The following is a 23,768-nucleotide window of genomic DNA, read 5'->3' as shown; positions in this document are numbered from 1 at the left end:
CCGGAACATAATTTTTTATTTTTATTTTTTTTTATTGCACTACAAACATACATTTATAATTCACATAAACGTCAAGGCACTTTCAACATCAAGGAATTAAAACAAAAGCAAATAGAGATAGAGTATTAAATATTAATAAATAATAACAATACAAAATATGACGGAAAAAAGACAAAAAGGGCTAAATAAATCACTTTAAATGTTTTTAACAAAGATATCAATTTAAGGGCTTTTGTACTCTTAATCATTCTACACCCGGAACATTAATTTTATTTAATTTTTTTTAATTTTTTTATTGAACAACAAACATACATTTATAATTCACACAAAAGTCAAGGCACTTTCCACATCAAGGAAAGAAAACAAAAGAAAATACAGATAGAGTATTAAATATTAATAAATAATAATAATACAAAATATGAAAAAATAAAAAAAGAAGAAAAAAGGCAAAATACAAAAAGGGCTAACTAAATCACTTGAAATGTTTTTAACCAAAAAAATAAATTTAAGGGCTTTTGTACTCTTAATCATTCTACACCCGGAACATTAGTTTGCATACAACAATCGGAGGAAGGTATTTACTGTAACACTGGAAACATTTGGAACTAAGAGACGATTATCTGTTTTATATTCATAGTCACCGTAATTATCGACTACTTGGCCGCTGTGTGTGTTCACATTGGTGCTTTGAACAGTGGGACGCACACGAACACACGGTATGTTGCTAAAATATTGAAATGGGACCGCAATTCTCGGCGCGTTTGGATAGCACAGAACGTTAGCATAAATGTCATTTTGGACCAACGTTAGCTGCAGAGCGTAACACACACGCGATGATTGTTATCTTTCTGTCATAACGAACAAAGAAAACGGTGGGTGAAGGAACGCGTTTTATCTGTCACAGTCCAGGGTAGATTGTTTACAGTAACTGCTTAAAGAAAACACGATTCGTTTGGAGGATTTAAAGGGACAAGCGGTAGAAAATGGATGGCGGTTATGTTTGTTTTTTTGTAGCAAGCTAGCAAGTTGTCTGATGCTTATGAGACCGAGAAACAATAGTAGTTAGACGATACAAGCTTGCGGGATGTTTGTTTCTTTTAATCAACTGTCATTAAAAGCATTTTAAGTTGCATATGCTGGGGATCGGTTTAAATGCATAATCTATTCAAATACAATCCTTAAAGATAAAATGTTTCAGAACTCAGCAATTCATTCATGATGATCTTAGTCGTGCAATATGAATTTTAACTTATTTACAATACAAAAACTATGAGAACACTCAATTCCTTCTTCTTTTGGTGGTAATGTTTCATAGGTGAGCGGGCAGCCATTCTCTTCGATTTATTGACATTTTATTGTTGTCGTTTTTAGGACACCTGATGAAGGTGTGTAGGTAATACTTCAAAGAGCCCCGTAAGACGCCATGTCTGAAGAGGCCTTTTCAGAGAGTGACCTGGAGCCAAGCCTCAACAGCGATGAGGAAAACGATGAAGAGGAGGAGGACAATAAAGACACGGATGAGGATGAAAACTGTGGCGATGATGAGGATGATGGTGAGTGTTTCTCACTCTTATGTTCTCTGGGGTTGCATGAATGGAAGCCGAGAGTGTGGCCTGTTCAATTGTACGTCAAAGTATGGCACATTATAGGTTGGGCCCTCCCATACTTGCTGAAAAAAAATATTTTAGTATATTTTCTGCTTTCGTTGTTGGAGCTTAAAATCCAGGTTGCCTTTAAACATACCTGGAGTTGTCTGTTGCAGGTTTGAAAAATATTTGTCAAGTTGCTGGCAACAAATAATGTTTCTCTCAGGCACTGTGATAATGACTAAGTGGAAACTAAAATGGTGTTTCCTCTCTCAAAAGACCAACCCGGCAGTGCTCAGAGCTGGCATGAAAAAGCTCAAGAAAGCCGGGACTCCACTTCATCGACCTCTGGAGAGCCTTCCTCTGAGCCCTCGTCGGGCACCGCATCCCAGCCGTCCTCTAGGGCTCCCTCGAGGCCGTCCTCCAGGTCGCAGCTTCCAGCCAGCCCTGGCAAATCCAGCCAGAGCAAACCACCTTCCAGGAAGTCAAAGAAGCACAAAGTTTCCAAATCAACCAAATCCTCCAAGCCTCCAAAACACTCCAAACCTTCCATGCCTGTCAACATGAGGAAAAATATCAGGTGGGTGTAACTTTAAAAAAAAAAAAAATCTAATTAAATGCATGCAATAGCCATCGCTGCCCGTTGAGAAGAGCAAACCTTGCTTTCATGTCAGTTGCCAAAAGTCTCTTCTAGGGCTGGTCCGATTAAACAATATCAATATATATCGCGATAGACACAATCGATATAAACATCAAATACGTTCGACAAAACATTTGATATATATTTATATTTTTTAGTCGGAAGAAAACAAAAATTATGAAGCAAGATTCTTTGCATGAAGTCACTTGCACTCTGGGAATGCAGAAAACAGGAAACCTGAAGTGTCACAAAGCAATGGAAGGGACAGGCTAACAAACAATCACGTAACAGTATCAACTACCGAGATTGGTTGCGCCGTCTTTCTGTCTCTCTTATGGCTCTATTTTTATGTATTTATTTTTATTTCAATTGCTCTGTTCATCACGCCAGTAGCAATTAGGGGCTGGTGTGTTAGAGCCATAAGTGTAGCGGTAAAGTCCTAAACTATTACTGCTACTGGTTGCCGAATATAACTGAAGCTAGTTTAGACATGTGCAGCTGGCTAATAATTGATGTCCAGAATTGTGTCCATGTTTAACACAAATATTTATTAACATACAGTCAGGTAAATCAAACTCACTTTGTAACAAAACGGAAAATAAACAGGAGCAAACAAATCATAGCCTGGCACAGTCAAAAACTGTTGCACCTCTACTCAGCAACACCTGAGCAAGATCCCAGCCCCTCCCTAAGTAGACTGGCACTTGGCCTTGAGCCAACCCCTTTAGTGACGTCATGAATTTGACGGACAGAAAGAGTAAATGGCTCTAACAGCGCGTTTATGATGGGTTTTTAGCGAGGGCGACCAAACATGTAGACCGGGAGAGTGAGGAAGAAGTGTTGGCCATCATGCTAACTAACGACAGTACAGCATGAGTCTTTAAGTAATTAAAATTGCCATCATTGAGAAAGTAAATTGCATTTCTTTAGTACTACTGCACACTTAATAAGACAAAAGTACATGACAACACAACCTGTCACAATCACCACATCATAATGATGATGACTTATAATTGACTGTGGTAGACCACTTTGATTATTAATGATAATCATTGAATAACTTATTTATTATTTCTTCATTAATGTCGTGTAAAAATATTCTGCCCTTTTGTAGAAATTGATAACTTCGACACTCAATCAAAATGGAGCATTTCTGACACAGCTTTTATACTAGATCTCTATCAGTTGTGCAGAGCTGTCTGTCTTCCATTAAGAATTTTCATAGTCAAGTCTAATTCGTTAGATCTTGTACCTAGTCAATGATCAGTCAGACATTTTTTTTAATGACAGCATATATGCTAGTAAGAGCACAGCTAATGGGGATTACACCTGAAAAAGGCTAGAAAACCTTCAGTTAGACCAATAAACCTGGCAGAGATTGAATAGTTTAGTGAGGTCCTCAAGGTTTCCGTAGATTAACAATCGCAAAGACCATTACCGTTGCCAGAGGGGAACAGTGATGGAGGCTTGCTGCCTGCGCAAACTGATGAAAGCTACACGCCGGTCCAATTTTCTGCGAGTACCACCAGGGAAGACTGGGGGGTCCGGTGGGTTCTGTAGCCCAGCGTGCCGTGTTTCCGGCAAGGAATTTGGGTCTGGCAGCAGCGAGTCCCGACGGGCCCCGCGTCTCCGGTCTCGAAGCATTCTTAACACAACTGCCGTATGCGAGGGCCCTCTGGTACTCAACTCGCCTGCCTCCAACGGAGGGAGGAGGAGGGTTCGACGTTCGACGATTCGACTGTGAGGTTCATAGTCGAATCAGACTCCTCTGAATCGAATAATCGGCTATTCTCAGACACCTCTAAAATTGTGCATATGTTCTTACTATTTTGACCGAAAGTGCACATTTTTTACAATTTTGTTTGCCACTAACTTGAATTTTGTGTTCACAGGAAGGTGCTGAAAGATGACCAGCTGGAGGCTGGAACCAAAGCTGCTCAACAAGAGGAGATGGAGAGGCGCAAGCGTCTGGAGCAGCAGAGAAAAGACTTCCCGACGCCAGCGCCAACTTTACCAGATTCCCAATTAGGTTCATGGTCACTTTACCTTTATCAAATATCTGTGCGGGGTCAGGACTTGGACTTACATCTCTGATTTCCGTCTTTCCAACAGTAGACCCTGCTTCCATTTTAGAAGCGGTGTCCCAACTGGTCCCCGACCTCCTCGGCAAGGACGATGTGATCTGCCTGGACAGCAGCGGCGATGAAGATGAAAACATGGAATCTAATCTACCAGATTTAGATGCTATCCAAGATGGTAATATACTGTATATAATAACTCTGTGAGCATGTTTTCACTGTATTTCCTATAATTGTGGTTGCCACTGTAATAGACGACTTTCCCCAATTAATCCATCCGTCCCGCTAATGCAGACATGGGCAAAAAACGGTCCGTTAAGATTTTCAATCCGTTTCCAAATCGTTTTTTTAGACCTTTGACATTGAAGCTCTAGCTGCCATTATGATGTGCAGTTGTGTATTCAAATTACAGTAAGTCTTGAACTGTATAAAGTATTTCAATGGTTGGAATCAGCGCTTCTGAGTTATTCACGGGTTATTACGGTAATTTATGTCACAGCAGCTCCAAGATGTATAGGCGGGGTTTGTTTCCAAAGCTGCCAGCCATCCGCGGAAGCAGATTTTAAGAACAAAGTTCTGCTGAAAAGAGATATTATAGTAGATTGTAGGTGTTGTTACCCATGTTTGTTGCATTTTTGTTGCGTTTTGCTTAATTGTAAAATATTTCAATCGAGGAGGTCGTCTGAGTATGTTCATAATTATAGCAGTGTGTTTAAAAAGGCGAGTAAACCTTAAAATTATTCAGATAAATTGTATTTTAATGAACGCAAATGCATTGGGGACGCTTCACATTCTATTTCAAAGCAAGAAGATTGGATAAAGTAATTTAATTTGATAACATTTTACAGTAAGTCAACAAATATAATGTTCGAAAAATAGCAGCGTTGACATGCTTCTTTACAAACTCAAAAATGTACTGTATAAACTAAGAGATGCTTGAAGATTCAACTTTCCTGACAATCATGAACTAATATTTAGTTGCATAACTACAGTTTCTGATAACTCCTTCACTTCTGTGGTACATGGAGTCGACCAACTTCTGGCACCGGTCAATAGGTATTGTTGCCCAGGATAATAGTACTACGCTCCGCAATTCCTCTGCATTTCTTGGTTTTGCCTTATGAACAGCATTTTTTATGTCAGTTTACACATTGTCTATGGGATTGAGATCCAGAGATTGTGCTGGCCACTCCATTACTTGAATTCTGTTTATCTGGAACCAAGATTTTGCTTGCTTGCTGGTGTGCTTGGGGTCATTGTCTTGTCAAAACACCCATTTCAAGGGCATGTCCAGTTCAGCATACGGCATCAAGACTTCTTCCAATATTCTGATGTACACAAACTGATCCTTTATCTCTAGTATGCGATAAATAGGACCAACACCATAATACAAGAAACATCCCCATATTATAATGCATTTGTACCATGCTTCACGGTCTTCACTGTGTACTGTGGCTTGAACGTAGTATTTGTAGGACGTCTGACAAACTAACTGTGGCCTTTAGACCCAAAAAGAACAATCTTACTCATCAGTTCACAAAATATTACGCCATTTCTTTTTAGGCCAGTCTTAGGCACATTTTCTGTTCTTAGGCAAATTTTAACCACTTTAACAGCTGTATTTTTGTTTTAACAATGGAACTTTGCGGGGGTTTCTTGCAGATAGCTTGGTTTAACATAGACGTTGTATGATTTACTCACAGGCAATACTAGGTCTTCTTTGATCCTCCTAAAGCTGACTATTGGCTGAGCCTTTGCCATTTTTGTTATTCTCCGATTTATTCGAATAATCGTTTTTCTTTTTCTTCCTCGCCTTTCTGGTTTTGCCTGCCACTCTAAAGCGTTTGATATCATTTTTGCTGAACAGCCTATAATTTTCTGCACTTCTTTATAGGTTTTCCCCTGTTTTATTCATTTCTTTATCAGAGACCGCTTTTCTTCCGAACAACCTTGAACAACCCGTTTTACTGTTTTTCAAGGACAATCGCACAGCCAGCATGTGCAGCATCAGTTGTCCTGATACTTAAATAAGGACCTTCTGTTTGACAGCTTTTTCTTCACATAATCAATGACCTCACTAATTTTACTCTTTTTATTTGAACATACCCCTTTCAGTAAATGACTGTTTCACAGAACCAGCACCTTACTCTCTTTTTTAACATACCCCTTTCAGTAAATGACTGTTTCACAGAACCAGCACCATGCACGTCAAGCCTGTTGTGTCTGTTGATTTTCTATACCTTTACTAAACCTTCTAGAAACTTGCTTGCCTTGTAGAAGTTGAAATTCTAAAAAAAAAAAAGGTTTATCTTGCTAGTGATGTGGGACTGCTATTGTTTTAAACACAACTGTATGTTGTTAATATTCAGTATTTTGTCATTTATAGTTAATATTGTTGTATATAGTTTGTTGTCCTCTGTTGTCCATGTAGCATTCATACGAGCGACACCATCCTCACGTACATGTTTCGCTTTAAAGATGCTAGTTAAAACTTAATGTGCGCCGATGATAAGAAAGTTTGTTGCTGCAAGACTGGCTAATAACCTCAGCCTTATCTAAAATTCCGTCAGAGTTTGTTTTGAAGGGCACAGAGCACATCGTAACTATCATCACACTGGCATGTGAAGGGATCACTGCCTGTGCACTGTGCCCCATCTTCTGACGGTCTAAACAAACATTGTGATTAATCTTTTTATCCATTTATTATAAAGCGATAAAAACATTTCATTATTGTTTATATTGATTCATCGTTGCAGCCCTAATACAAATAGACTACCAATAAACAATGTACACCTCTGTAGTTAATATATGGATATATGAGGAAGTACAGGATATGCAGCACATGTTTTCCCAGCTCTTTACAGTCTTTACTTTATGATGACATAGATGTGATTGAGCTCAGCTCTGGGGACGAGAATGCCCTGCAGATAAGCAGCGAGTCGGGGGATGAGGATGAAGGTAGCACTGGCGGCACAGAGGAGAGCAGCGGAGCACACATCAACGATGCTCTGAACTTGCCTGATGCCCAGGGCCGCGTGCTAGTAAATATCAACCACCCTGCAGAGGAGAAGGACATTTATCTAGCTCCCCAGCTGGCCGGGGCCGTCAAACCTCACCAGGTATTTCCACCACGTGTCCTTTTCTCCGAAGCACCTGTTAAACTTCACGTTTTCCCAGGTTGGTGGGATCCGGTTTCTGTACGACAACTTGATCGAGTCCCTTGAGCGCTACAAGAGCAGCAGTGGTTTCGGTTGCATACTCGCTCACAGCATGGGACTCGGCAAGACGCTGCAGGTCATTTCCTTCATTGACATCCTGCTGAGGAATACTGAAGCTCACACTGTCCTAGCAATTGTTCCTGTGAGTAATTTCTATTTGTTATTTGCGTACAAATGATCACACATTGTTGGGACATGTCTGCATGCATTCATTACCTTTACCAACGTCATATTTGGTTGTGTGCTTATTTGTTTTATTTTTTCAAACTTTTACAGATAACTTTCTTTTTCTCAAGACTGATACCCAGTAACTTATTTACAAAACCTAAAACAAGTGAAGTTCGCACGTTTTGTAATTCGTAAACAAAAACATAATACAATGATTTGCTAATCATGTTCAACTTGTATTCAATTGAAGAGACTGCAAAGACAAGATATTTAATGTTCGAACTGAGAAACTTAATTTTATTTGCATTAACTCATTAACTTAGAATTTAATGGCAGCAACACATTGCAAAAAGGTTGTCACAGGGGCATTTTTACCACTGTGTTACATGGCCTTTCCTTTTAACAACACTCAGTAAACCTTTGGGAACTGAGAAGACCAATTTTTGAAGCTTTTCAGGTGGAATTCTTTCCCATTCTTGCTTGATCCATCCATCCATCCATCTTCTTCCGTTTATCCGAGGTCGGGTCGCGGGGGCAGCAGCCTAAGCAGGGAAGCCCAGACTTCCCTCTCCCAAGCCACTTCGTCCAGCTCCTCCCGGGGGATCCCGAGGCGTTCCCAGGCCAGCCGGGAGACATAGTCTTCCCAACGTGTCTTGGGTCTTCCCCGTGGCCTCCTACCGGTCGGACGTGCCCTAAACACCTCCCTAGGGAGGCGTTCGGGTGGCATCCTGATCAGATGCCCGAACCACCTCATCTGGCTCCTCTTGATGTGGAGGAGCAGCGACTTTACTTTGAGCTCCTCCCGGATGGCAGAGCTTCTCACCCTATCTCTAAGGGAGAGCCCCGCCACCCTGCGGAGGAAACTCATTTCGGCCGCTTGTACCCGTGATCTTGTCCTTTCGGTCATAACCCAAAGCTCATGACCATAGGTGAGGATGGGACCGTAGATCGACCGGTAAATTGAGAGCTTTGCCTTCCGGCTCAGCTCCTTCTTCACCACAACGGACTGATACAGCGATTCTTGCTTGATGTACAGCTTAAGTTGTTTAACAGTCCAGGGTCTCCGTTGTGGTATTTGACGCTTCATAATGCGCCACACATTTTCAATGGGAGACCGGTCTGGACTACAGGCAGGCCAGTCTAGTACCCGCACTCTGCTACTATGAAGCCACGCTGTTGTAACACGTGTCTTAAATGGGTTGTACTTGTATAGCGCTTTTCTACCTTCAAGGTACTCAAAGCGCTTTGACACTACTTCCACATTTACCCATTCACACACACATTCACACACTGATGGAGGGAGCTGCCATGCAAGGCGCTAACCAGCACCCATCAGGAGCAAGGGTGAAGTGTCTTGCTCAGGACACAACGGACATGACGAGGTTGGTACTAGGTGGGGATTGAACCAGGGACCCTCGGGTCGCGCACGGCCATTCTTCCACTGCGCCACGCCGTCTTGGCATTGTCTTGCTGAAATAAGCAGGGGCGTCCATGATAAAATGGCTTGGATGGCAACACATGTTGCTCCAAAGCCTGTATGTACCTTTCAGCATCAATGGTGCCTTCACAGATGTGTGAGTTACCCATGCCTTGGGCACTAATACACCCCCATACCATCACAGATGCTGGCTTTTGAACTTTGCGCCTAGAACAATCTGGATGGTTCTTTTCCTCTTTGTTCCGGAAGACACGACGTCCACAGTTTCCAAAAACAATTTGAAATGTGGACTCGCCAGGCCACAGAACATTTTTCCACTTTGCATCAGTCCATTTTAGATGAGCTCGGGCCCAGCGAAGCTGGCGGCGCTTCTGGGTGTTGTTGATAAATGGCTTTCGCTTTTCATAGTAGTCTTAACTTGCACTTATGGACGTAGTGACAAACTGTAGTTACTGACAAGCTTTATTGTGGACTTGCAGGCTGATGCCCAAGTTGTTATACAGTATGTAATATGTAGCATGACTATTGGATTTAGATAACGTTTTTTAGAGTCAAGAGTTTAGTTATTTAGAATGTATTTAAAATTCGACAGGGTGTAATGTATTCTATTGTTTTTTTTACTTGTTTAAAAAAATAGCTGTGAATCAATGATAATTCCTAGATCATTAAACTCCTGTACAACTTCAAGCACTATCTTATTTACATACACATCAGGAGTTATGTCAGCTTTGGCCTTCTTAGAAAAAACCGTTTTTGACACATTAAGACTATGTTTACACTGCAGGACAAAGTGGCTCAACACAGACTTTTTTGAGATCTGATTTTTTCCAGCTGACTGTTTACACTGCAAGTAAAATGGGATTTTTATCAGACTCCAGGCCCCAATTTGGCTTCAATGTGGCCTCGACGTCACTTGCATGTGCACTTCGATAAGTGAAAACAAAGGAAGTTGACTGTGAGGAAGTCACTACTACTACAAAATAAAATAAAAGTTGCAAAACCTTAAAAATTAGGTTGGTTTTTTTACACGAAAGTAGTCTAGTGTATGAATGGATGTCTTGGCTTCAGCTTATTCCTTTTTCGGTCATTCTTTCTCTTTTTGTGTGTGTATTGTAAATATGTATAATCTGTGCTATTAAATTGATCACACAAAATGGTTGATTATCTGACCGAAATAAACTCATTTGATTTCATGTATATAGTATAATATATTTGGGAGGGTTGTAATTTTTTATGGATGTTAAGTAGAGGAAACACGGATATCAGCGTGGTTCTACGGGAGCTTTATTTCTCAAATTACTTGTAAACAAATGCTCCACAGCGTCAATTCCTTTTTTTTCAACAATCGCTATTTCTTAGAAATCAAAATGTATATTCATATATTACATAGATGTAAGCACAAGTTAACACTTGCAGGGCATTACTGCCTGACGCACCTCCGACAGTGCCATGTGGTACTGGCTGCAGGGTCATCAGCCGGGAGCCACCTTTCACGGATGTTTCGCTCCTTTAATCCCGGAACATCTCTGGGTGGTGGAGCAGCGACAGGGACGTCTCCCTTCCGCCCCCTGCAGCCAGCTGAAGGATCCATACTGTACCCACATTCTAACCCCGGTATTATTGCTGTTGTGTATATGGAATGAGTCCCAAGGGACTATGCATGGCAGGGACGTCCATCTCCCTGAGTCAAGTGTAGGCCTGACCGCATACCATAACATGGCAGCAGGGAAGTCTCCCTACTGCCCCCTGTCTACGCACCTTGCTTTCCCCACGCCTTATCGTTTCTTCTGAGCCACAACCAGAAGCTCCCTTGTTCTGCCTCCTCTGCCAGGGCTTTGAGGGCCTTCTTTAGATTGGAGCCTTTAATCCCGAGGGACTTTAGGAGCCGCTGGGTGGACGCTCCATTGTAGCCTCTACAGCCAACTTCTACTGGATAGGTGAAGGGCCTCCATCCTGCTTGTGCACACTCACTTGCCAGCTCTAAGTATTTGTCCCTCTTTCTTTCAAAGGCAGCCTCCATTCCCTCTTCCAATGGTACCGTTAATTCTACCATGATGACAGTTTTAGTAGAGGTGGACCACAGGACAATGTCTGGGCGTAACAAGGTTGTTGTGATCTCTTGAGGGAACTTCAACTGACGATCTAGATCAGCCTTCATGTTCCATTCTCCGCCAGCTGACAGGAGGGACTGGATGCTCTTGCTGCTGCTCTGAGGCTGGCCACCTTGCTTGACAAACTTAATCAACCGCTGAGCTGTTCCTGGACTGGCCCCATTTGCTTCCACTCTGCGTGCCTCCAGGATTTCAGCTAGCTTCCGCAGGACGCGGTCGTGCCGCCATCCATACCGGCCCTGCGACAAAGCTACCTTGCAGCCAGAAAGAATGTGATGCAAGCTTGGGTTCTGGGAGTCACAGAGCTGGCAGGTCACCTCTGCCCCATACCACACATGCAAGTTCCCGGGACTGGGGAGGGTATCGTACGTGGCCCTGATGAGAAAACTTAGCCTCGCCTGGGGCATCTTCCACATGTCTGCCCACGTAACAACTCTGTTGACAACGGCCTCCCAATTGGTCCATCTCCCTTGCTGCTGTTGGCCCACAGCCTTGATCATGTAGCTCTCCTCTTCCATCTTGACCACTTCTGAGATCACCAGATCTTTTCTTCTTTACCATGAATTGATTTAAGTGGACCCCGACTTAAATAAGTCGAAAAACTTATTTGGGTGTTACCATTTAGTGGTCAATTGTACGGAATATGTACTGTGCAATCTACTAATACAAGTCTCAATCAATCAATCAATCAAAAGCGTATTATTTGCGCACTATTGAAAAGTGATGCACTGAAAGGATGTTGTTATCAAATATCCATTTCGACTGGAGTGATGTACCTCGTCCAAACACCTAATTTTTAGTCTACTGTATACCTGCGTTATCCTTTCCATTCTTTCCATTTCCATCCTTTGTAACTGAGCTACTGTGTGGACCAATTTCCCATATGTATCAATAAAGTTTGTCTCAGTCTAAAACTGACGAAAAAATCACATTCAGGTCGCATTGCGTTTAGTCTGCAGTCACATTTGAAAAGATCCGATTCAGGACTACATCCTGATGTGGCCTGAATCTCATGCCAAAAGATCATATTTGAAGCATTTTGGAGCGTTTGGACTGGCAAAAAAAATGAGATCTGTGTCACTTGAGGGGGAAAAAAAATCAGATTTGGTGTGCAGTGTAAACGGGGCCTAAGATGCAGATGAGAAAGGTTCAAACAGTGTGACACTTGGAACATAGCTTCTGATAGATCATGTGCAGCTTGGCATTTAGTTTTTGCATGCACTTAGAAGATTGCACCATACATCTGAAGAGTTACGTTGGACAGACAGCTATTTGGCAGATCATTAAAGTACAGACAAACAATAATCTTCCCAAAACCGAAGTTTGTCATACACCAAGGGTATTGTCAGAAGTTTCAGATGTAGTATTGTGTAGTCTAACACACGGTTTCCTCTGCACAATATATAATTTTATCAATGCTATTTTTCCTATCTACCGACAAATTAAAATAAGACAGCTCAGCACAGCTCCTATACAGTTAAAGTACCACTGATAATCACACACACACACTAGGTGTGGTGAAATTACTCTCTGCATTTGACCCATTCTCTTGTTCCACCCCCTGGGAGGTGAGGGGAGCAGTGAGCAGCAGTGGTGGCCGCGCTCTGGAATCATTTTGATGATTTAGTCCCCAATTCCAACCTTTGATGCTGAGTGCCAATCAGGGAGGTAATGGGTCCCATTTTTATAGTCTTTGGTATGATTCGGCCGGGGTTTGAACTCACAACCTACCGATCTCAGGGCGGACACTCTACCCACAGGGCCTAACACCGTCGCTATCCACAAAGAAACAAATTGCCGTCTCAGAATGTTTTTTTCTGAAGCCAAGCGGCATTGGGTTTAAGTTGTATGTACTATTATTCACATTTTTTATGAACTGTTCTACTACCAGTTTTTCAGCAACTTTGGAAACTGCAGGGGTAATGCTTATCGGTCTTTAGTTATTGATTGTTGCAGGGTCTCATGATTTGAAGATTGGAGTAATAACTTTAGCTTTCAATGATTGGAAATTTACCTTAATTTATAGATTTGCTAACAATACTGGCGATTGGAGCAATGAGCGATTGTTTGAGTTTTGAGAAACATTGTGCCCATAATATGCGTTTTTGGCTTTTGAGTTCTTAAGCCCACAGATAGGTCTATTTACACCTAACTAAGAAAGTTCCTTCATATTAAAAAAAGGAGTCGCGGTATTCAGAGTCATTAAAAGTTGGATTTGTGGACAGGAGTTTGTGGCCAAATTTTTTAGAGTCAATAAAGAATATGTTCAGGGCTATAGCAATCTCATTCGAATCATGAGTTAGATTTCCATTTATTTACAACTCTCTATTGTTCTTCTTTATGTCATTTTGTGTTAGTTTCTTTGTTTGTCCAAATCACCTTAGCAATGCATCTGGCATTGATTATGACATCAATAAAAAGGTTTTAATTTGCTGTTGTAATATCTCTAGTCACTTTATTCCTTAGAGAAGTGAACATATGTCTATTGTGTGTTAATTTCGTCTTGAAAGCTATCTTAAGTGCATGATCCCGCTGTTTCTTCAGTGATCATATTGTACTATTCAGCCTGGGTAGGTGGATTATTTTCTTCAGTTTCTGTTCAATGTTTGTAATAAAAATGTTAGTTTTTGAATCACTGACATAAAGATGTTTCAATTGTTGTCGTCCACCCAGTCACATATATGAGGTGCTCAGACCAATTTATCGCACTCAGGGCAATTTCTAAATTAATCTTTACCAACATTATATTAATGGGTTCCTTAGGCCAGGGTTTTTCAACCTTTTTTGAGCCAAGGCACATTTTTTTCATTGAAAAAATGCGGAGGCACACCACCAACAGAATACCGGTACATAAAAAATGAAACTCAGCAGCCGATATTGACAATAAAAAGTCATTGACGCAATTGTTGGATATGACTTTAAACCATAACCAAGCATGCATCAATATAGCTCTTGTCTTAAAGTAGGTGTACTGTCACCACCTGTCATATCATGCCATGACTTATTTTGAGTTTTTTGCTGTTTTCCTGTGTGTAGTGTTTTACTTCTTGTCTTGCGCTCCTATTTTGGTGGCTTTTTGTCTTTTGTTGGTATTTTCCTGTAGCAGTTTCATGTCTTCCTTGACCGTTATTCCCCACACCTGCTTTGTTTTAAGCAATCAAGAATATTTCAGTTGTTTTTATCCTTCTTTGTGGGAAGATTGTTGATTGCCAAGTCATGTTCGGATGTACTTTGTGGACGCCGTCTTTGCTCCACAGTAAGTTTTTGCTGTTGTCCAGCATTCTGTTTTTGTTTACTTTCTAGCCAGTTCAGTTTTAGTTTTGTTCTACACAGCCTTCCCTAAGTGTACAGCTCTGGTAATGGGTACATTTGCACACACCTGCACAAATGTACTTCAAAATGTAACAATCAAAATAAATATGACTTTTTTTTTGTTTATTAGGGCATGCATATATAATAAGCATTAGTTTGACCATTTAAAATCAACGATAATAAAAAGGAGATGCTTGGAAATTGCATAAAAATGCCCCAAAAACTTGGAAAAGTTTGCCGATTCATAGCGTTACATTTTGGTGTAACCATCATGAGCTTTCTGTTCAGGTATATTTCTTTTATATTTTGATAAATCATCTGACATCTTATTTATGAAACTTTTACAACCTTGTGTTGCGCTCATGATGGCGTAACCAAACTAGATTTCATTCAATAATCTTATTTTGAATATTTATTCCCTTTTTTACATTTAGTATATTCAAATATTCATTTATAAACATTGAATACAATTCAAATATCAATAAAATGCAATTGCCTTCATCTTATAGGGTAATGTTTAGTTCCACCAAGTCATGAGCGTAACACTAAGCTTCATCACTTTGACTTGTAATATCTCTTATTCTGGTGGTGTTTTATGCTTTTTTCTTTTTGGAACATGTACTATACATATAATACAATAAAGTCCCAAATAAAATTATGTTTCTAGCAATACTTTAATTTTGCCTTTGAAAGTAACACTCCAATGTCCTTTAGTGGAGCTCTACACCTAAGCTTTAATGCCTTTTCTTAGCGGCACTCACCTTTTGTTTATTTTTGGTTTAAGCGTTAGACACCTATTTACCTGAACACTGCCTCCCGTTGTTTCCGACATCTACAAAGCAATTAGCTAACTGCTGCCACCTACTGATATGGAAGAGTATTACGTGGTAAGTCCGCCGATCTCCAGACAGCACAGACACTCAACAACGGCACATTATTTGCGGATTATAATTACTGGTTTGCAAAAAATATTTTCAACCCAAATAGGTGAAATTAGATCATCTCCCACGGCACACCAGACTGTATCTCACGGCACACTAGTTGAAAAACACTGCCTTAGGGCATGCACACGTAATACACGTTTTCCCACCTTTATGAAACATTGATGGTGTTCCAAGCTCTCTGATTGGTTTTCTTCATCTCATTTTGGTACCAGGTGAACACACTTCAGAACTGGCTGGCAGAGTTCAACTTGTGGCTCCCACCACAAGAGGCACTCTCCCCAGACACCGACCCGGCATTGCTAACAGGACGTACATTCAAAGTTCAGATCCTGAACGACGAGCATAAGTATGCAAAATGCCAAATTGTCCATGATTAAATGTGACGTGTTAGCTGCTGATCACTCTAATGGTGTGTCGTGCAGAACCACAATGGCCCGGGCCAAGGTGGTGGAGGACTGGAGCCAAAATGGAGGCGTGTTGCTGATGGGGTATGAGATGTACCGCCTCCTGTCCATGAAGAAGAGTTTTGTTGCGGGCAAGAAGAGAAAATCAAAGAAGTCTCTGGGGCCTGTAATCATTGACCTGGACGAGGAAGACAGGCAGCAAGAACTGATGAAAGGCAATTTATCAGAATGTTTCAATAATAATGACTTCAAATGTATATTAATTTGTTTTTATTGTTAGGTATCGAAAAATCCATTGTGCGACCTGGTCCAGACGTTGTGATCTGTGACGAGGGTCATCGCATTAAGAACTATAACGCCAGCACATCACAGGCTCTGAAGAACATCCGCTCTAGGCGTAGAGTGGTACTGACAGGTTACCCCTTGCAGAACAACCTCACTGAATACTGGTGCATGGTGGATTTCGTCAGGCCAGACTTTTTAGGCACGCGCCAGGAGTTCAGCAACATGTTTGAGCGGCCCATTCTGAACGGGCAGTGTATGGACAGCACACCCCTAGATGTCCGCCTGATGCGTTACCGTAGCCATGTGCTGCACAGTCTGCTGGAAGGCTTTGTCCAGAGGTGGGCTGGATTGGCAGACCTTATACTTTTGATGGCAGCGACTCACATGTTTTCTGCCTTACAGACGTGGCCATGATGTTCTGCAAGATCAGCTTCCTGCCAAGACAGAGCGTGTGATAATGGTGCGGCTTTCCCCAACACAGAAAGCGCTTTACACCGAGTTTATGAATCGCTTCAGAGAGGCAGGAAACAATGGTTGGCTTGGGCTCAACCCTCTGAAGGCCTTCTGCGTATGTTGCAAGGTAGGACTTTTTGTTTCTGTTTCTCTTGTTTTGTGTGCCTTTTGTTGAATACAAACTGATTTTCCTTCATCTGCATGTCAGATCTGGAATCACCCAGATGTACTTTACGAGGCTTTACAGAAAGAGAACCAGGCCAATGAGCAGGACCTGGACCTGGACGACATCACCTCGGCGAGTAACACTCGCTGCCTTAAAGGCAAAGGGTCAGACTCTGGCAACAGCAAAACTAATAACATTCCGCCCCTGCTCAACCCTTCCCAAGATCGAAGCAATCAAGTCGTCACGTATGAATGGGTAGGACATTACCTTCATAACCAACCACTTACAAAATTATTTTTAGGCTCAATACTTCACTTGTCTTCTTTTGTCATAGGCAAAGGAAATCATGTCAAACTACCGGGTAGGAGTTCTTGAGAACTCTGCCAAAATGGTGCTGCTCTTTCATTTGATAGACGAGAGCGTCAGAAGAGGAGACAAAATGTTGGTCTTCAGGTAAGCAAGCACAAATCCACATCCAAGCAATACATAGAAGATACTCATTCATGTTTTTGTTGTAGGTCAGAAAGCATAATCTGTACAATGAGAGGCAAACAAAATTCAGCTAAAATTCTTATCTCAAACTGATATACACTAATTCTTTGTTTATCACTGTTTGTTGGTTCAGGACCTGACCATGCTAAATGAATTCCCAAAGTAGGAATTACTACCGGTAATCATAAATCTAATATTTTCATAGTTAGAGAATTACAAAAAAAATCTATTTACGACCTTCTAATAACATTTTTTAACAGTATGAGAGCTTTCTAGACAAAAAATTACACCCACATAGTCACCTTTACACTCCTTTATTCCAATATAGTAATGCTCTCCAAGGCTGAAACAATCAGTGGCCACGATACCCAACAGCATGCTCTAATTGGTTTGGTCTCATTTACTGGCCAATCCTACTGTAGTCTTAATATTTGTTGGTAATTTAGACATTCTAATGCTTAAAAAATGCTTAATTTACGCCAAAACTACATAAATTATGATTTGTAATTTTTAAAATAACAATCTGCGATTGAGTGAAGCTGCATACTATGAAGCGTGATGTGATAAAGTATGAGTGTAGAATATATATCTTAGGCTGCTAATTGTAGAAATATACTGGTTTATTACACAGGACCTCTAATTTTCTTAGTGCACAAGTATTTCAAATACAGACCTGCTAACATGTACGGATGGATGGATGGATGGATGGATGAGATCTTTTTGCATTTTGCATTTTGCTGAGTTTAGTTCCGAAACCTGGATTATGCTTCTGTGTCGAGACGCCAGCGTATGCCATACCGCAGGGCTATTTAACTACATAATGAAGAGGGCCGCCGTTTCAAGAGTACAAGGGCTCAGGGGCCGAATATTGAAATGTGGTTATATTCCCTTGAGACCACGTTGACTTAATTGCAAAGTTACACGTCGGCTTTCACACTGCACAGTCAATATATTCATTATTCTGCCCTCACTACGTTTCCAGCATGTGCAGCTAGACAGATAGTTAACAGCATGAAGAAACAGAAGCTCCATGTTCCCTATTTTGAATCCTTTTCCTTTCAGTTTAATTTCTTTACACTTCTTCCTTCATTTAGGCTTTATTAAGACTGAAAATATAAGCATAAAATTGCTTACAAAAGTATAACGTCCATTGTGTATTTTACAAGAAATAAAATAGAAGGTTTAGTGTTAATACATTCAAACAATAAACTACAGATGTTTACAAATATAGAAATTAAACAACATCCACAGCAAACATTGCACACAATGTATCAACACAACTAAACGTAACTAAACTAAGCATTATTGCCCTCTACTGGTCAAATTTAGCACGACATGTACCGGTAGTATTAAATGAGCTTAGATCGCTTAGTTATAGTCAGACAAATAACAACACGACCACGAATACAAAAGACATCACAAAGTCAGCAATTTTAATACAAAACAAACTAAATATCTTTATGCACAGTTTTTTCGATATGCAATATATTTTTATTTTTTATGAGGGTTGTGCTGTTTTTGTATTGAATGAGTAGTCTTCTTCGACTCACCTCACTGATGCTTCATTGTGACACACACTGTTGGCCCCTGTGGGGTGGCGGGAGTATTGCATATTAATTCCACAATGACTGTTGTAACGCATGGGTTAGTTCCAGGTGCAATAACACTCCCTCACTGTTTTTATTGCCATTGTTGGCTCGCAACAAAGAAAGCTAAAAAGCTCGATAGTCAACAACATTCATCATTGTTCACAGAGTTGATGTAACGTCACTAATTACTAAAAATGATTTTGTCTTTTTTACAAAGTAAAAAACAGATTAAATATCAAAGTTGCCATTAGGCAGGGGAGGCGGAGATAAGTACTATATTGTAACATTTCTTCAAAGTTGGCAGGTTTGATATTATATTATATAAGATGCTCCTAGTTTGGTTGTACAGCTCACTCACATTTCTAATTATCTCTTTTTGCATTGCCAGTCAAAGCTTGTCCACACTGACAGTTATTGAGGACTTCTTATCAAAGAGACCCATTCCATCAGACGTCGCCGCCGCTGACTCTCAGAACCCCAGCTGGGTTCGCAACCTCAATTACTATCGTAAGTTTGAAGCTCTCCGTCTAGACAGGCGACTTTGCAGAAAGTTATATTCACAGCGGTCCTTGAGATGTCAGCATGGGCCCAAAACCTGGAATTACCTGTAATTTACCAACTTTTTAATGTGACTGCTTGTGATTGCATCCATTTGCATTATAGAACGCTCGAAAAACAAGCAACATATGTCCAGTGGGGTACATTGTGGCCTTTTGCGATCATGCATTTATAATTAAACAATATTTTTATTATTGAAGTTACAGTGGTGTAGCACTACACCCTCACACTAATATTGTTGTTTTTTTAGGTGCAAAAGAAGTGTAAAATCTTCAAAACAGGTCTTACTATTAGGGGTGTCCCAATACAACTTACTGTGACTCACTTTACTTCCGATACGATAACAATCTTGAAACCTTGATTACTGGCCTATACCGATATTGATCCAATAAACTTGAGCAAGAATCATACATACTTTCATTATTATGTGATGTGGAATGTTAGAAAATGTTTGATCAAATGAAATTAGTCAAAGAGAGAACAATGGTAGGTATGAAAAACACTAACCTATTCATTATTAACCGTCTGGAATGGACTTATGCTGTATTTAAGTTGAAGTGGAGTGGCAATTTTTTTTGCAACAGTTAATTTAGTTTAGCTTTGATGCAGACACTTTTGCTACTGGATATTTTGTACCACACTTTTCTGCCTTGGAGACTTTGTATGTGTAAGTAATATGCAACTATAATTACTTGATACTTGTTTATATTGACACATTTCAACTATTGCTTTTTGAGGGACACTGACCACGTATGTCTATCTTGTGTGCGTAACTGTTGTGTGGCTGTTAGCTCCTACATTTACTTTTTAGACATCAACTGACTAAAATACAAGAAAGGACCACCAACCTTCTGTCCTTATTGGAGGACATTTACCGGTAGATGTTAACTGGCTGTCCAGCTTTGCACAAGTAAACGCGCTGCAGGACTGCTTGAGAATTTAGATGGATAATCCGATACTTGTTCTTTTGCTGGTATCGGAACGATATCAATGTCGGATCAGGACACTTCTACTTGCTGTACTAAAGTTGTACAATACTAAAAACTACAAACACAATAATTCATACAGTATCAATCAAAACTGAGCAAAGTTAAACATGTCATAGCTAATTGTAGTCTAGTATCTTGTTTAATTAGGTACAGTATGTTCCTAATGGAGCGTTCTGCTATCTGTAAAGCTTCATTATCGGTTAATCTTAATGATTGGCAGGATTAGCTGCTGCTTCCATGTTAAAAAGACATGTTTTGCTTGTAGGACTGGATGGGAGTACATCTGCGTCAGAAAGAGAGCGGCTAATCAATCAGTTCAATGACCGAGAGAACAGCAAAGCATTGCTCTTCCTGCTTTCTACCAGGTGTGTGTCAGAGTTTTTCTTGCAACATTTTATTCTACTGACAGGAACATAATCTCGTTACCTAAATAAATCTACTTTTGTCCTTCTACCAGAGCGGGCTGCTTGGGAGTGAATCTCATAGGGGCCAATCGCGTTGTTGTGTTTGATGCCTCCTGGAACCCGTGTCACGACGCCCAGGCGGTGTGCAGGGTGTACCGCTATGGTCAGAAAAAACCTTGCTACATTTACCGCCTGGTTTGTGACTTCACCCTAGAGAAGAAGATCTATGATCGACAGGTCTCCAAACAGAGCATGTCTGGTAAGAAGTTGCTGCTAAAGAGGAGCAGAATTACTTCCTGCAGATAACAATTTAGATTGACTCGATAACTCTTATTAGATATAACACATTGTCATGGTTACAGACCGCGTGGTGGATGACCTCAACCCGGCACTGAACTTCACTCGTAAGGAAGTGGAGTCACTGTTGCACTTCGTGGAGGAAGAACCTCAGTCAAACAAGATTGACCTAAGGGCTTTGGCGGACTTTGAGGGAGCCATATATGGAGTGTGTCAGCTTTATCCACACCTCATCACCAAGGTACAATGCTATGATTATCGTACAGTAGTACCTCAACTTGACAGCTTTAATTGGTTCTATGACGCAGCTTGTAACTAAAAAACTCTCAAATAACATTAAAATGAATTGAAATAAATGTAATCAGTGCTTTGCCCTGCCCCCAAAACAGCACAATTTAACATGCCTTTCAAAAAGAAAAACAAACTTTTAAATAAGAAATATTGTTTAAAGTACCAGTAGAGTGGAAAAACAAGTTGACTTTGTATGCTTATTTGTGTTTATTTTGCAAAGGGGGGCCAAATTTACAGAAAAAACTGTGTCTGGGGGCCGGTATATCTATCTATGTATACATATGTATGTATGTGTGTGTGTATGTGTATATATGTGTGTGTATATATATATGTATGTATGTATGTATTTATATATATATATATATATATATATATATATATATATATGTATGTATGTATGTATGTATGTATATATATATATATATATATATATATATATATATATATATATATATATATATATATATATATATATATATATATAAAAAACATCACAAAATGCCACAAATTTAGTCAGCCATTTTGAATATTAAGCTCCGAATACCTTCGGCTATTTTCGGAGATTGACATCACAGTAGTAACTCTTTTGCACTCTGACAATGTTATCAGATCAGTCATACTGGAAGTACGCAAAAATTGGAAAGAGATGTGGTGTTTATCATTCACAATCCTTATATAAGACAAGAACACATATGCTTATCTTTTTATGCATTCTAAATTGTAAATAAATAGCCTAAAAACAACCAGAAACTGCCAACAATATACCATTTACATGTCGTGACCTAAATATTAACCAAATATGAATGAGTTATTTTTAGCGCCAATGCAGACGGACAATTTTGGCGGCGCATTGATAGCAGTGAGCTAATGCTAGTTTACGCTCCTATGGTTGACACACTGAGACGACGCCTGCTTTTTTGCCTTGTCTCAAACATTCTAGATTATGATTCATGCAGCTCTCACCTGGTAGTAAACAAATGTGGCCATAGTACGACATGCTGGTCGACTTTGACATCCTCTGAGATGGCGAAATAGACCCCACAAGACGCTTTCTGAAGGAATTTTTTTTTTTTTTTTAACCCTTCGTGAGGATTGCGATTGAATCTTTATCTAAACGGAATTACGTGAGCGTCCCGTCGGTCGGCATCCTAGCGAGAGTGGAAATATTACACTGTTGGTTTCATTCTGGTTTGTTATTGTTAGTTTGTATGTTTAGGACATAGCAACGCTGCGGATGCTCGTGTCGCAATGAATTATCTCTCATAATGACTCGGGAATCTCCGTGAGATTGATACTATTTTGATCATATATAACTATTTTCAAACTTTGGAAATCTTTTGGTCATAAATCACACATATATGATAATAGCTTCATTAAACAAGCAACTTGTTTTGTACTGGTACTTTAAAAGCAATACAATATTTTACACATACTTGCCAACCCTCCCGAATTTTCCGAGAGACTCCCGAAATTCAGCGCCTCTCCCGAAAACCTCCCGGGACAAATATTCTCCCGAAAATCTCCCGATTTTCAGCCGGAGCTGGAGGCCACGCCCCCTCCAGCTCCATGCGGACCTGAGTGAGGACAGCCTTTTTTCACGTCCGCTTTCCCACTATATAAACAGCGTGCCTGCCCAATCACGTTATTCCATAAGAGGCGTCCGGCATACCGCCGATGAGCATAGTGCAGATGGAGAAAATCTTCTTGTCGTCCGTGTTGGCGCACACGTTGCCAAAGCTGACGCTGGTCAGGCTGCTGAGGGTGAAGTAGAGGGCGGCGATGTACGAGCCGCGCACCGACGGGCCGCCGACCGTGTTGTTGACGTAGGGCATCTTCAGGCGTTTGCCCAGCTCATGGAGCCATCCTTGGTGAAGAGACGGGAGGACAACATGGTGACAAGAACTAAATCATCCAGACTAGAGATAAATTGTATTATTATGTTTATCTTACCTAAAAATAAATATATTTATTAATTTTACAAAAAAACAACTAAATAAATTTTTACTATATTTTGCTAAAAACATCAAAATTAATTGTATTTTTATTTGTATTTTTTCTGACTCCTTATTACATCCAGCCATAGAATTGTACGTTAAAATAAACACATTTGAAATAATTAATTTTAAATGATCATAATAATTCATTTAAAAATGACCATATTTAATTATTAAAATAATTGCTTGTTTATCAACAACTTTAGCATTTTATTCATTACATTTTGAAGCTCTCAGAAGCCAAGTTATGTTAGATTCCTTAAGATTTATTTATGCAAGTTTGAAGTATCAATTATCTAAACACAGTTTTGTTTGCATATTTTCAGGATGTATATATATATATATATATAT

At 40.1% G+C, this 23,768-nt stretch overlaps 1 protein-coding gene across 3 annotated transcripts in view; it reads left to right on the top strand.

Annotated features, from left to right (window-relative positions):
- rad54l2 (RAD54 like 2) overlaps window positions 1–23,768 on the top strand; it is a 40,455-nt gene that overhangs the window by 416 nt on the left and 16,271 nt on the right. Inside the window, exons 1-17 of one of the 3 annotated variants that reach the window (XM_061932588.2) lie at window positions 570–716; window positions 1,372–1,553; window positions 1,866–2,166; window positions 4,119–4,255; window positions 4,339–4,482; window positions 7,191–7,423; window positions 7,482–7,664; window positions 15,708–15,841; window positions 15,918–16,114; window positions 16,180–16,522; window positions 16,587–16,764; window positions 16,846–17,058; window positions 17,138–17,256; window positions 19,273–19,391; window positions 20,697–20,796; window positions 20,889–21,094; window positions 21,198–21,373. In XM_061932588.2, coding sequence (XP_061788572.2) covers window positions 1,424–1,553; window positions 1,866–2,166; window positions 4,119–4,255; window positions 4,339–4,482; window positions 7,191–7,423; window positions 7,482–7,664; window positions 15,708–15,841; window positions 15,918–16,114; window positions 16,180–16,522; window positions 16,587–16,764; window positions 16,846–17,058; window positions 17,138–17,256; window positions 19,273–19,391; window positions 20,697–20,796; window positions 20,889–21,094; window positions 21,198–21,373 — 2,913 coding nt within the window. In that variant the 5' untranslated portion in view covers window positions 570–716; window positions 1,372–1,423. Of the gene's footprint in view, window positions 1–569; window positions 717–805; window positions 873–1,371; window positions 1,554–1,865; window positions 2,167–4,118; window positions 4,256–4,338; window positions 4,483–7,190; window positions 7,424–7,481; window positions 7,665–15,707; window positions 15,842–15,917; window positions 16,115–16,179; window positions 16,523–16,586; window positions 16,765–16,845; window positions 17,059–17,137; window positions 17,257–19,272; window positions 19,392–20,696; window positions 20,797–20,888; window positions 21,095–21,197; window positions 21,374–23,768 lie in introns of those variants that run through there. The other 2 variants (XM_061932589.2, XM_061932590.2) reach the window with 2 other exon arrangements.

The sequence above is a fragment of the Nerophis lumbriciformis genome, linkage group LG38 (genome assembly GCF_033978685.3).
Source record: "Nerophis lumbriciformis linkage group LG38, RoL_Nlum_v2.1, whole genome shotgun sequence".
Classification (NCBI taxonomy): domain Eukaryota; kingdom Metazoa; phylum Chordata; class Actinopteri; order Syngnathiformes; family Syngnathidae; genus Nerophis; species Nerophis lumbriciformis.
This window is presented reverse-complemented; position numbering and strand designations above follow the sequence as displayed.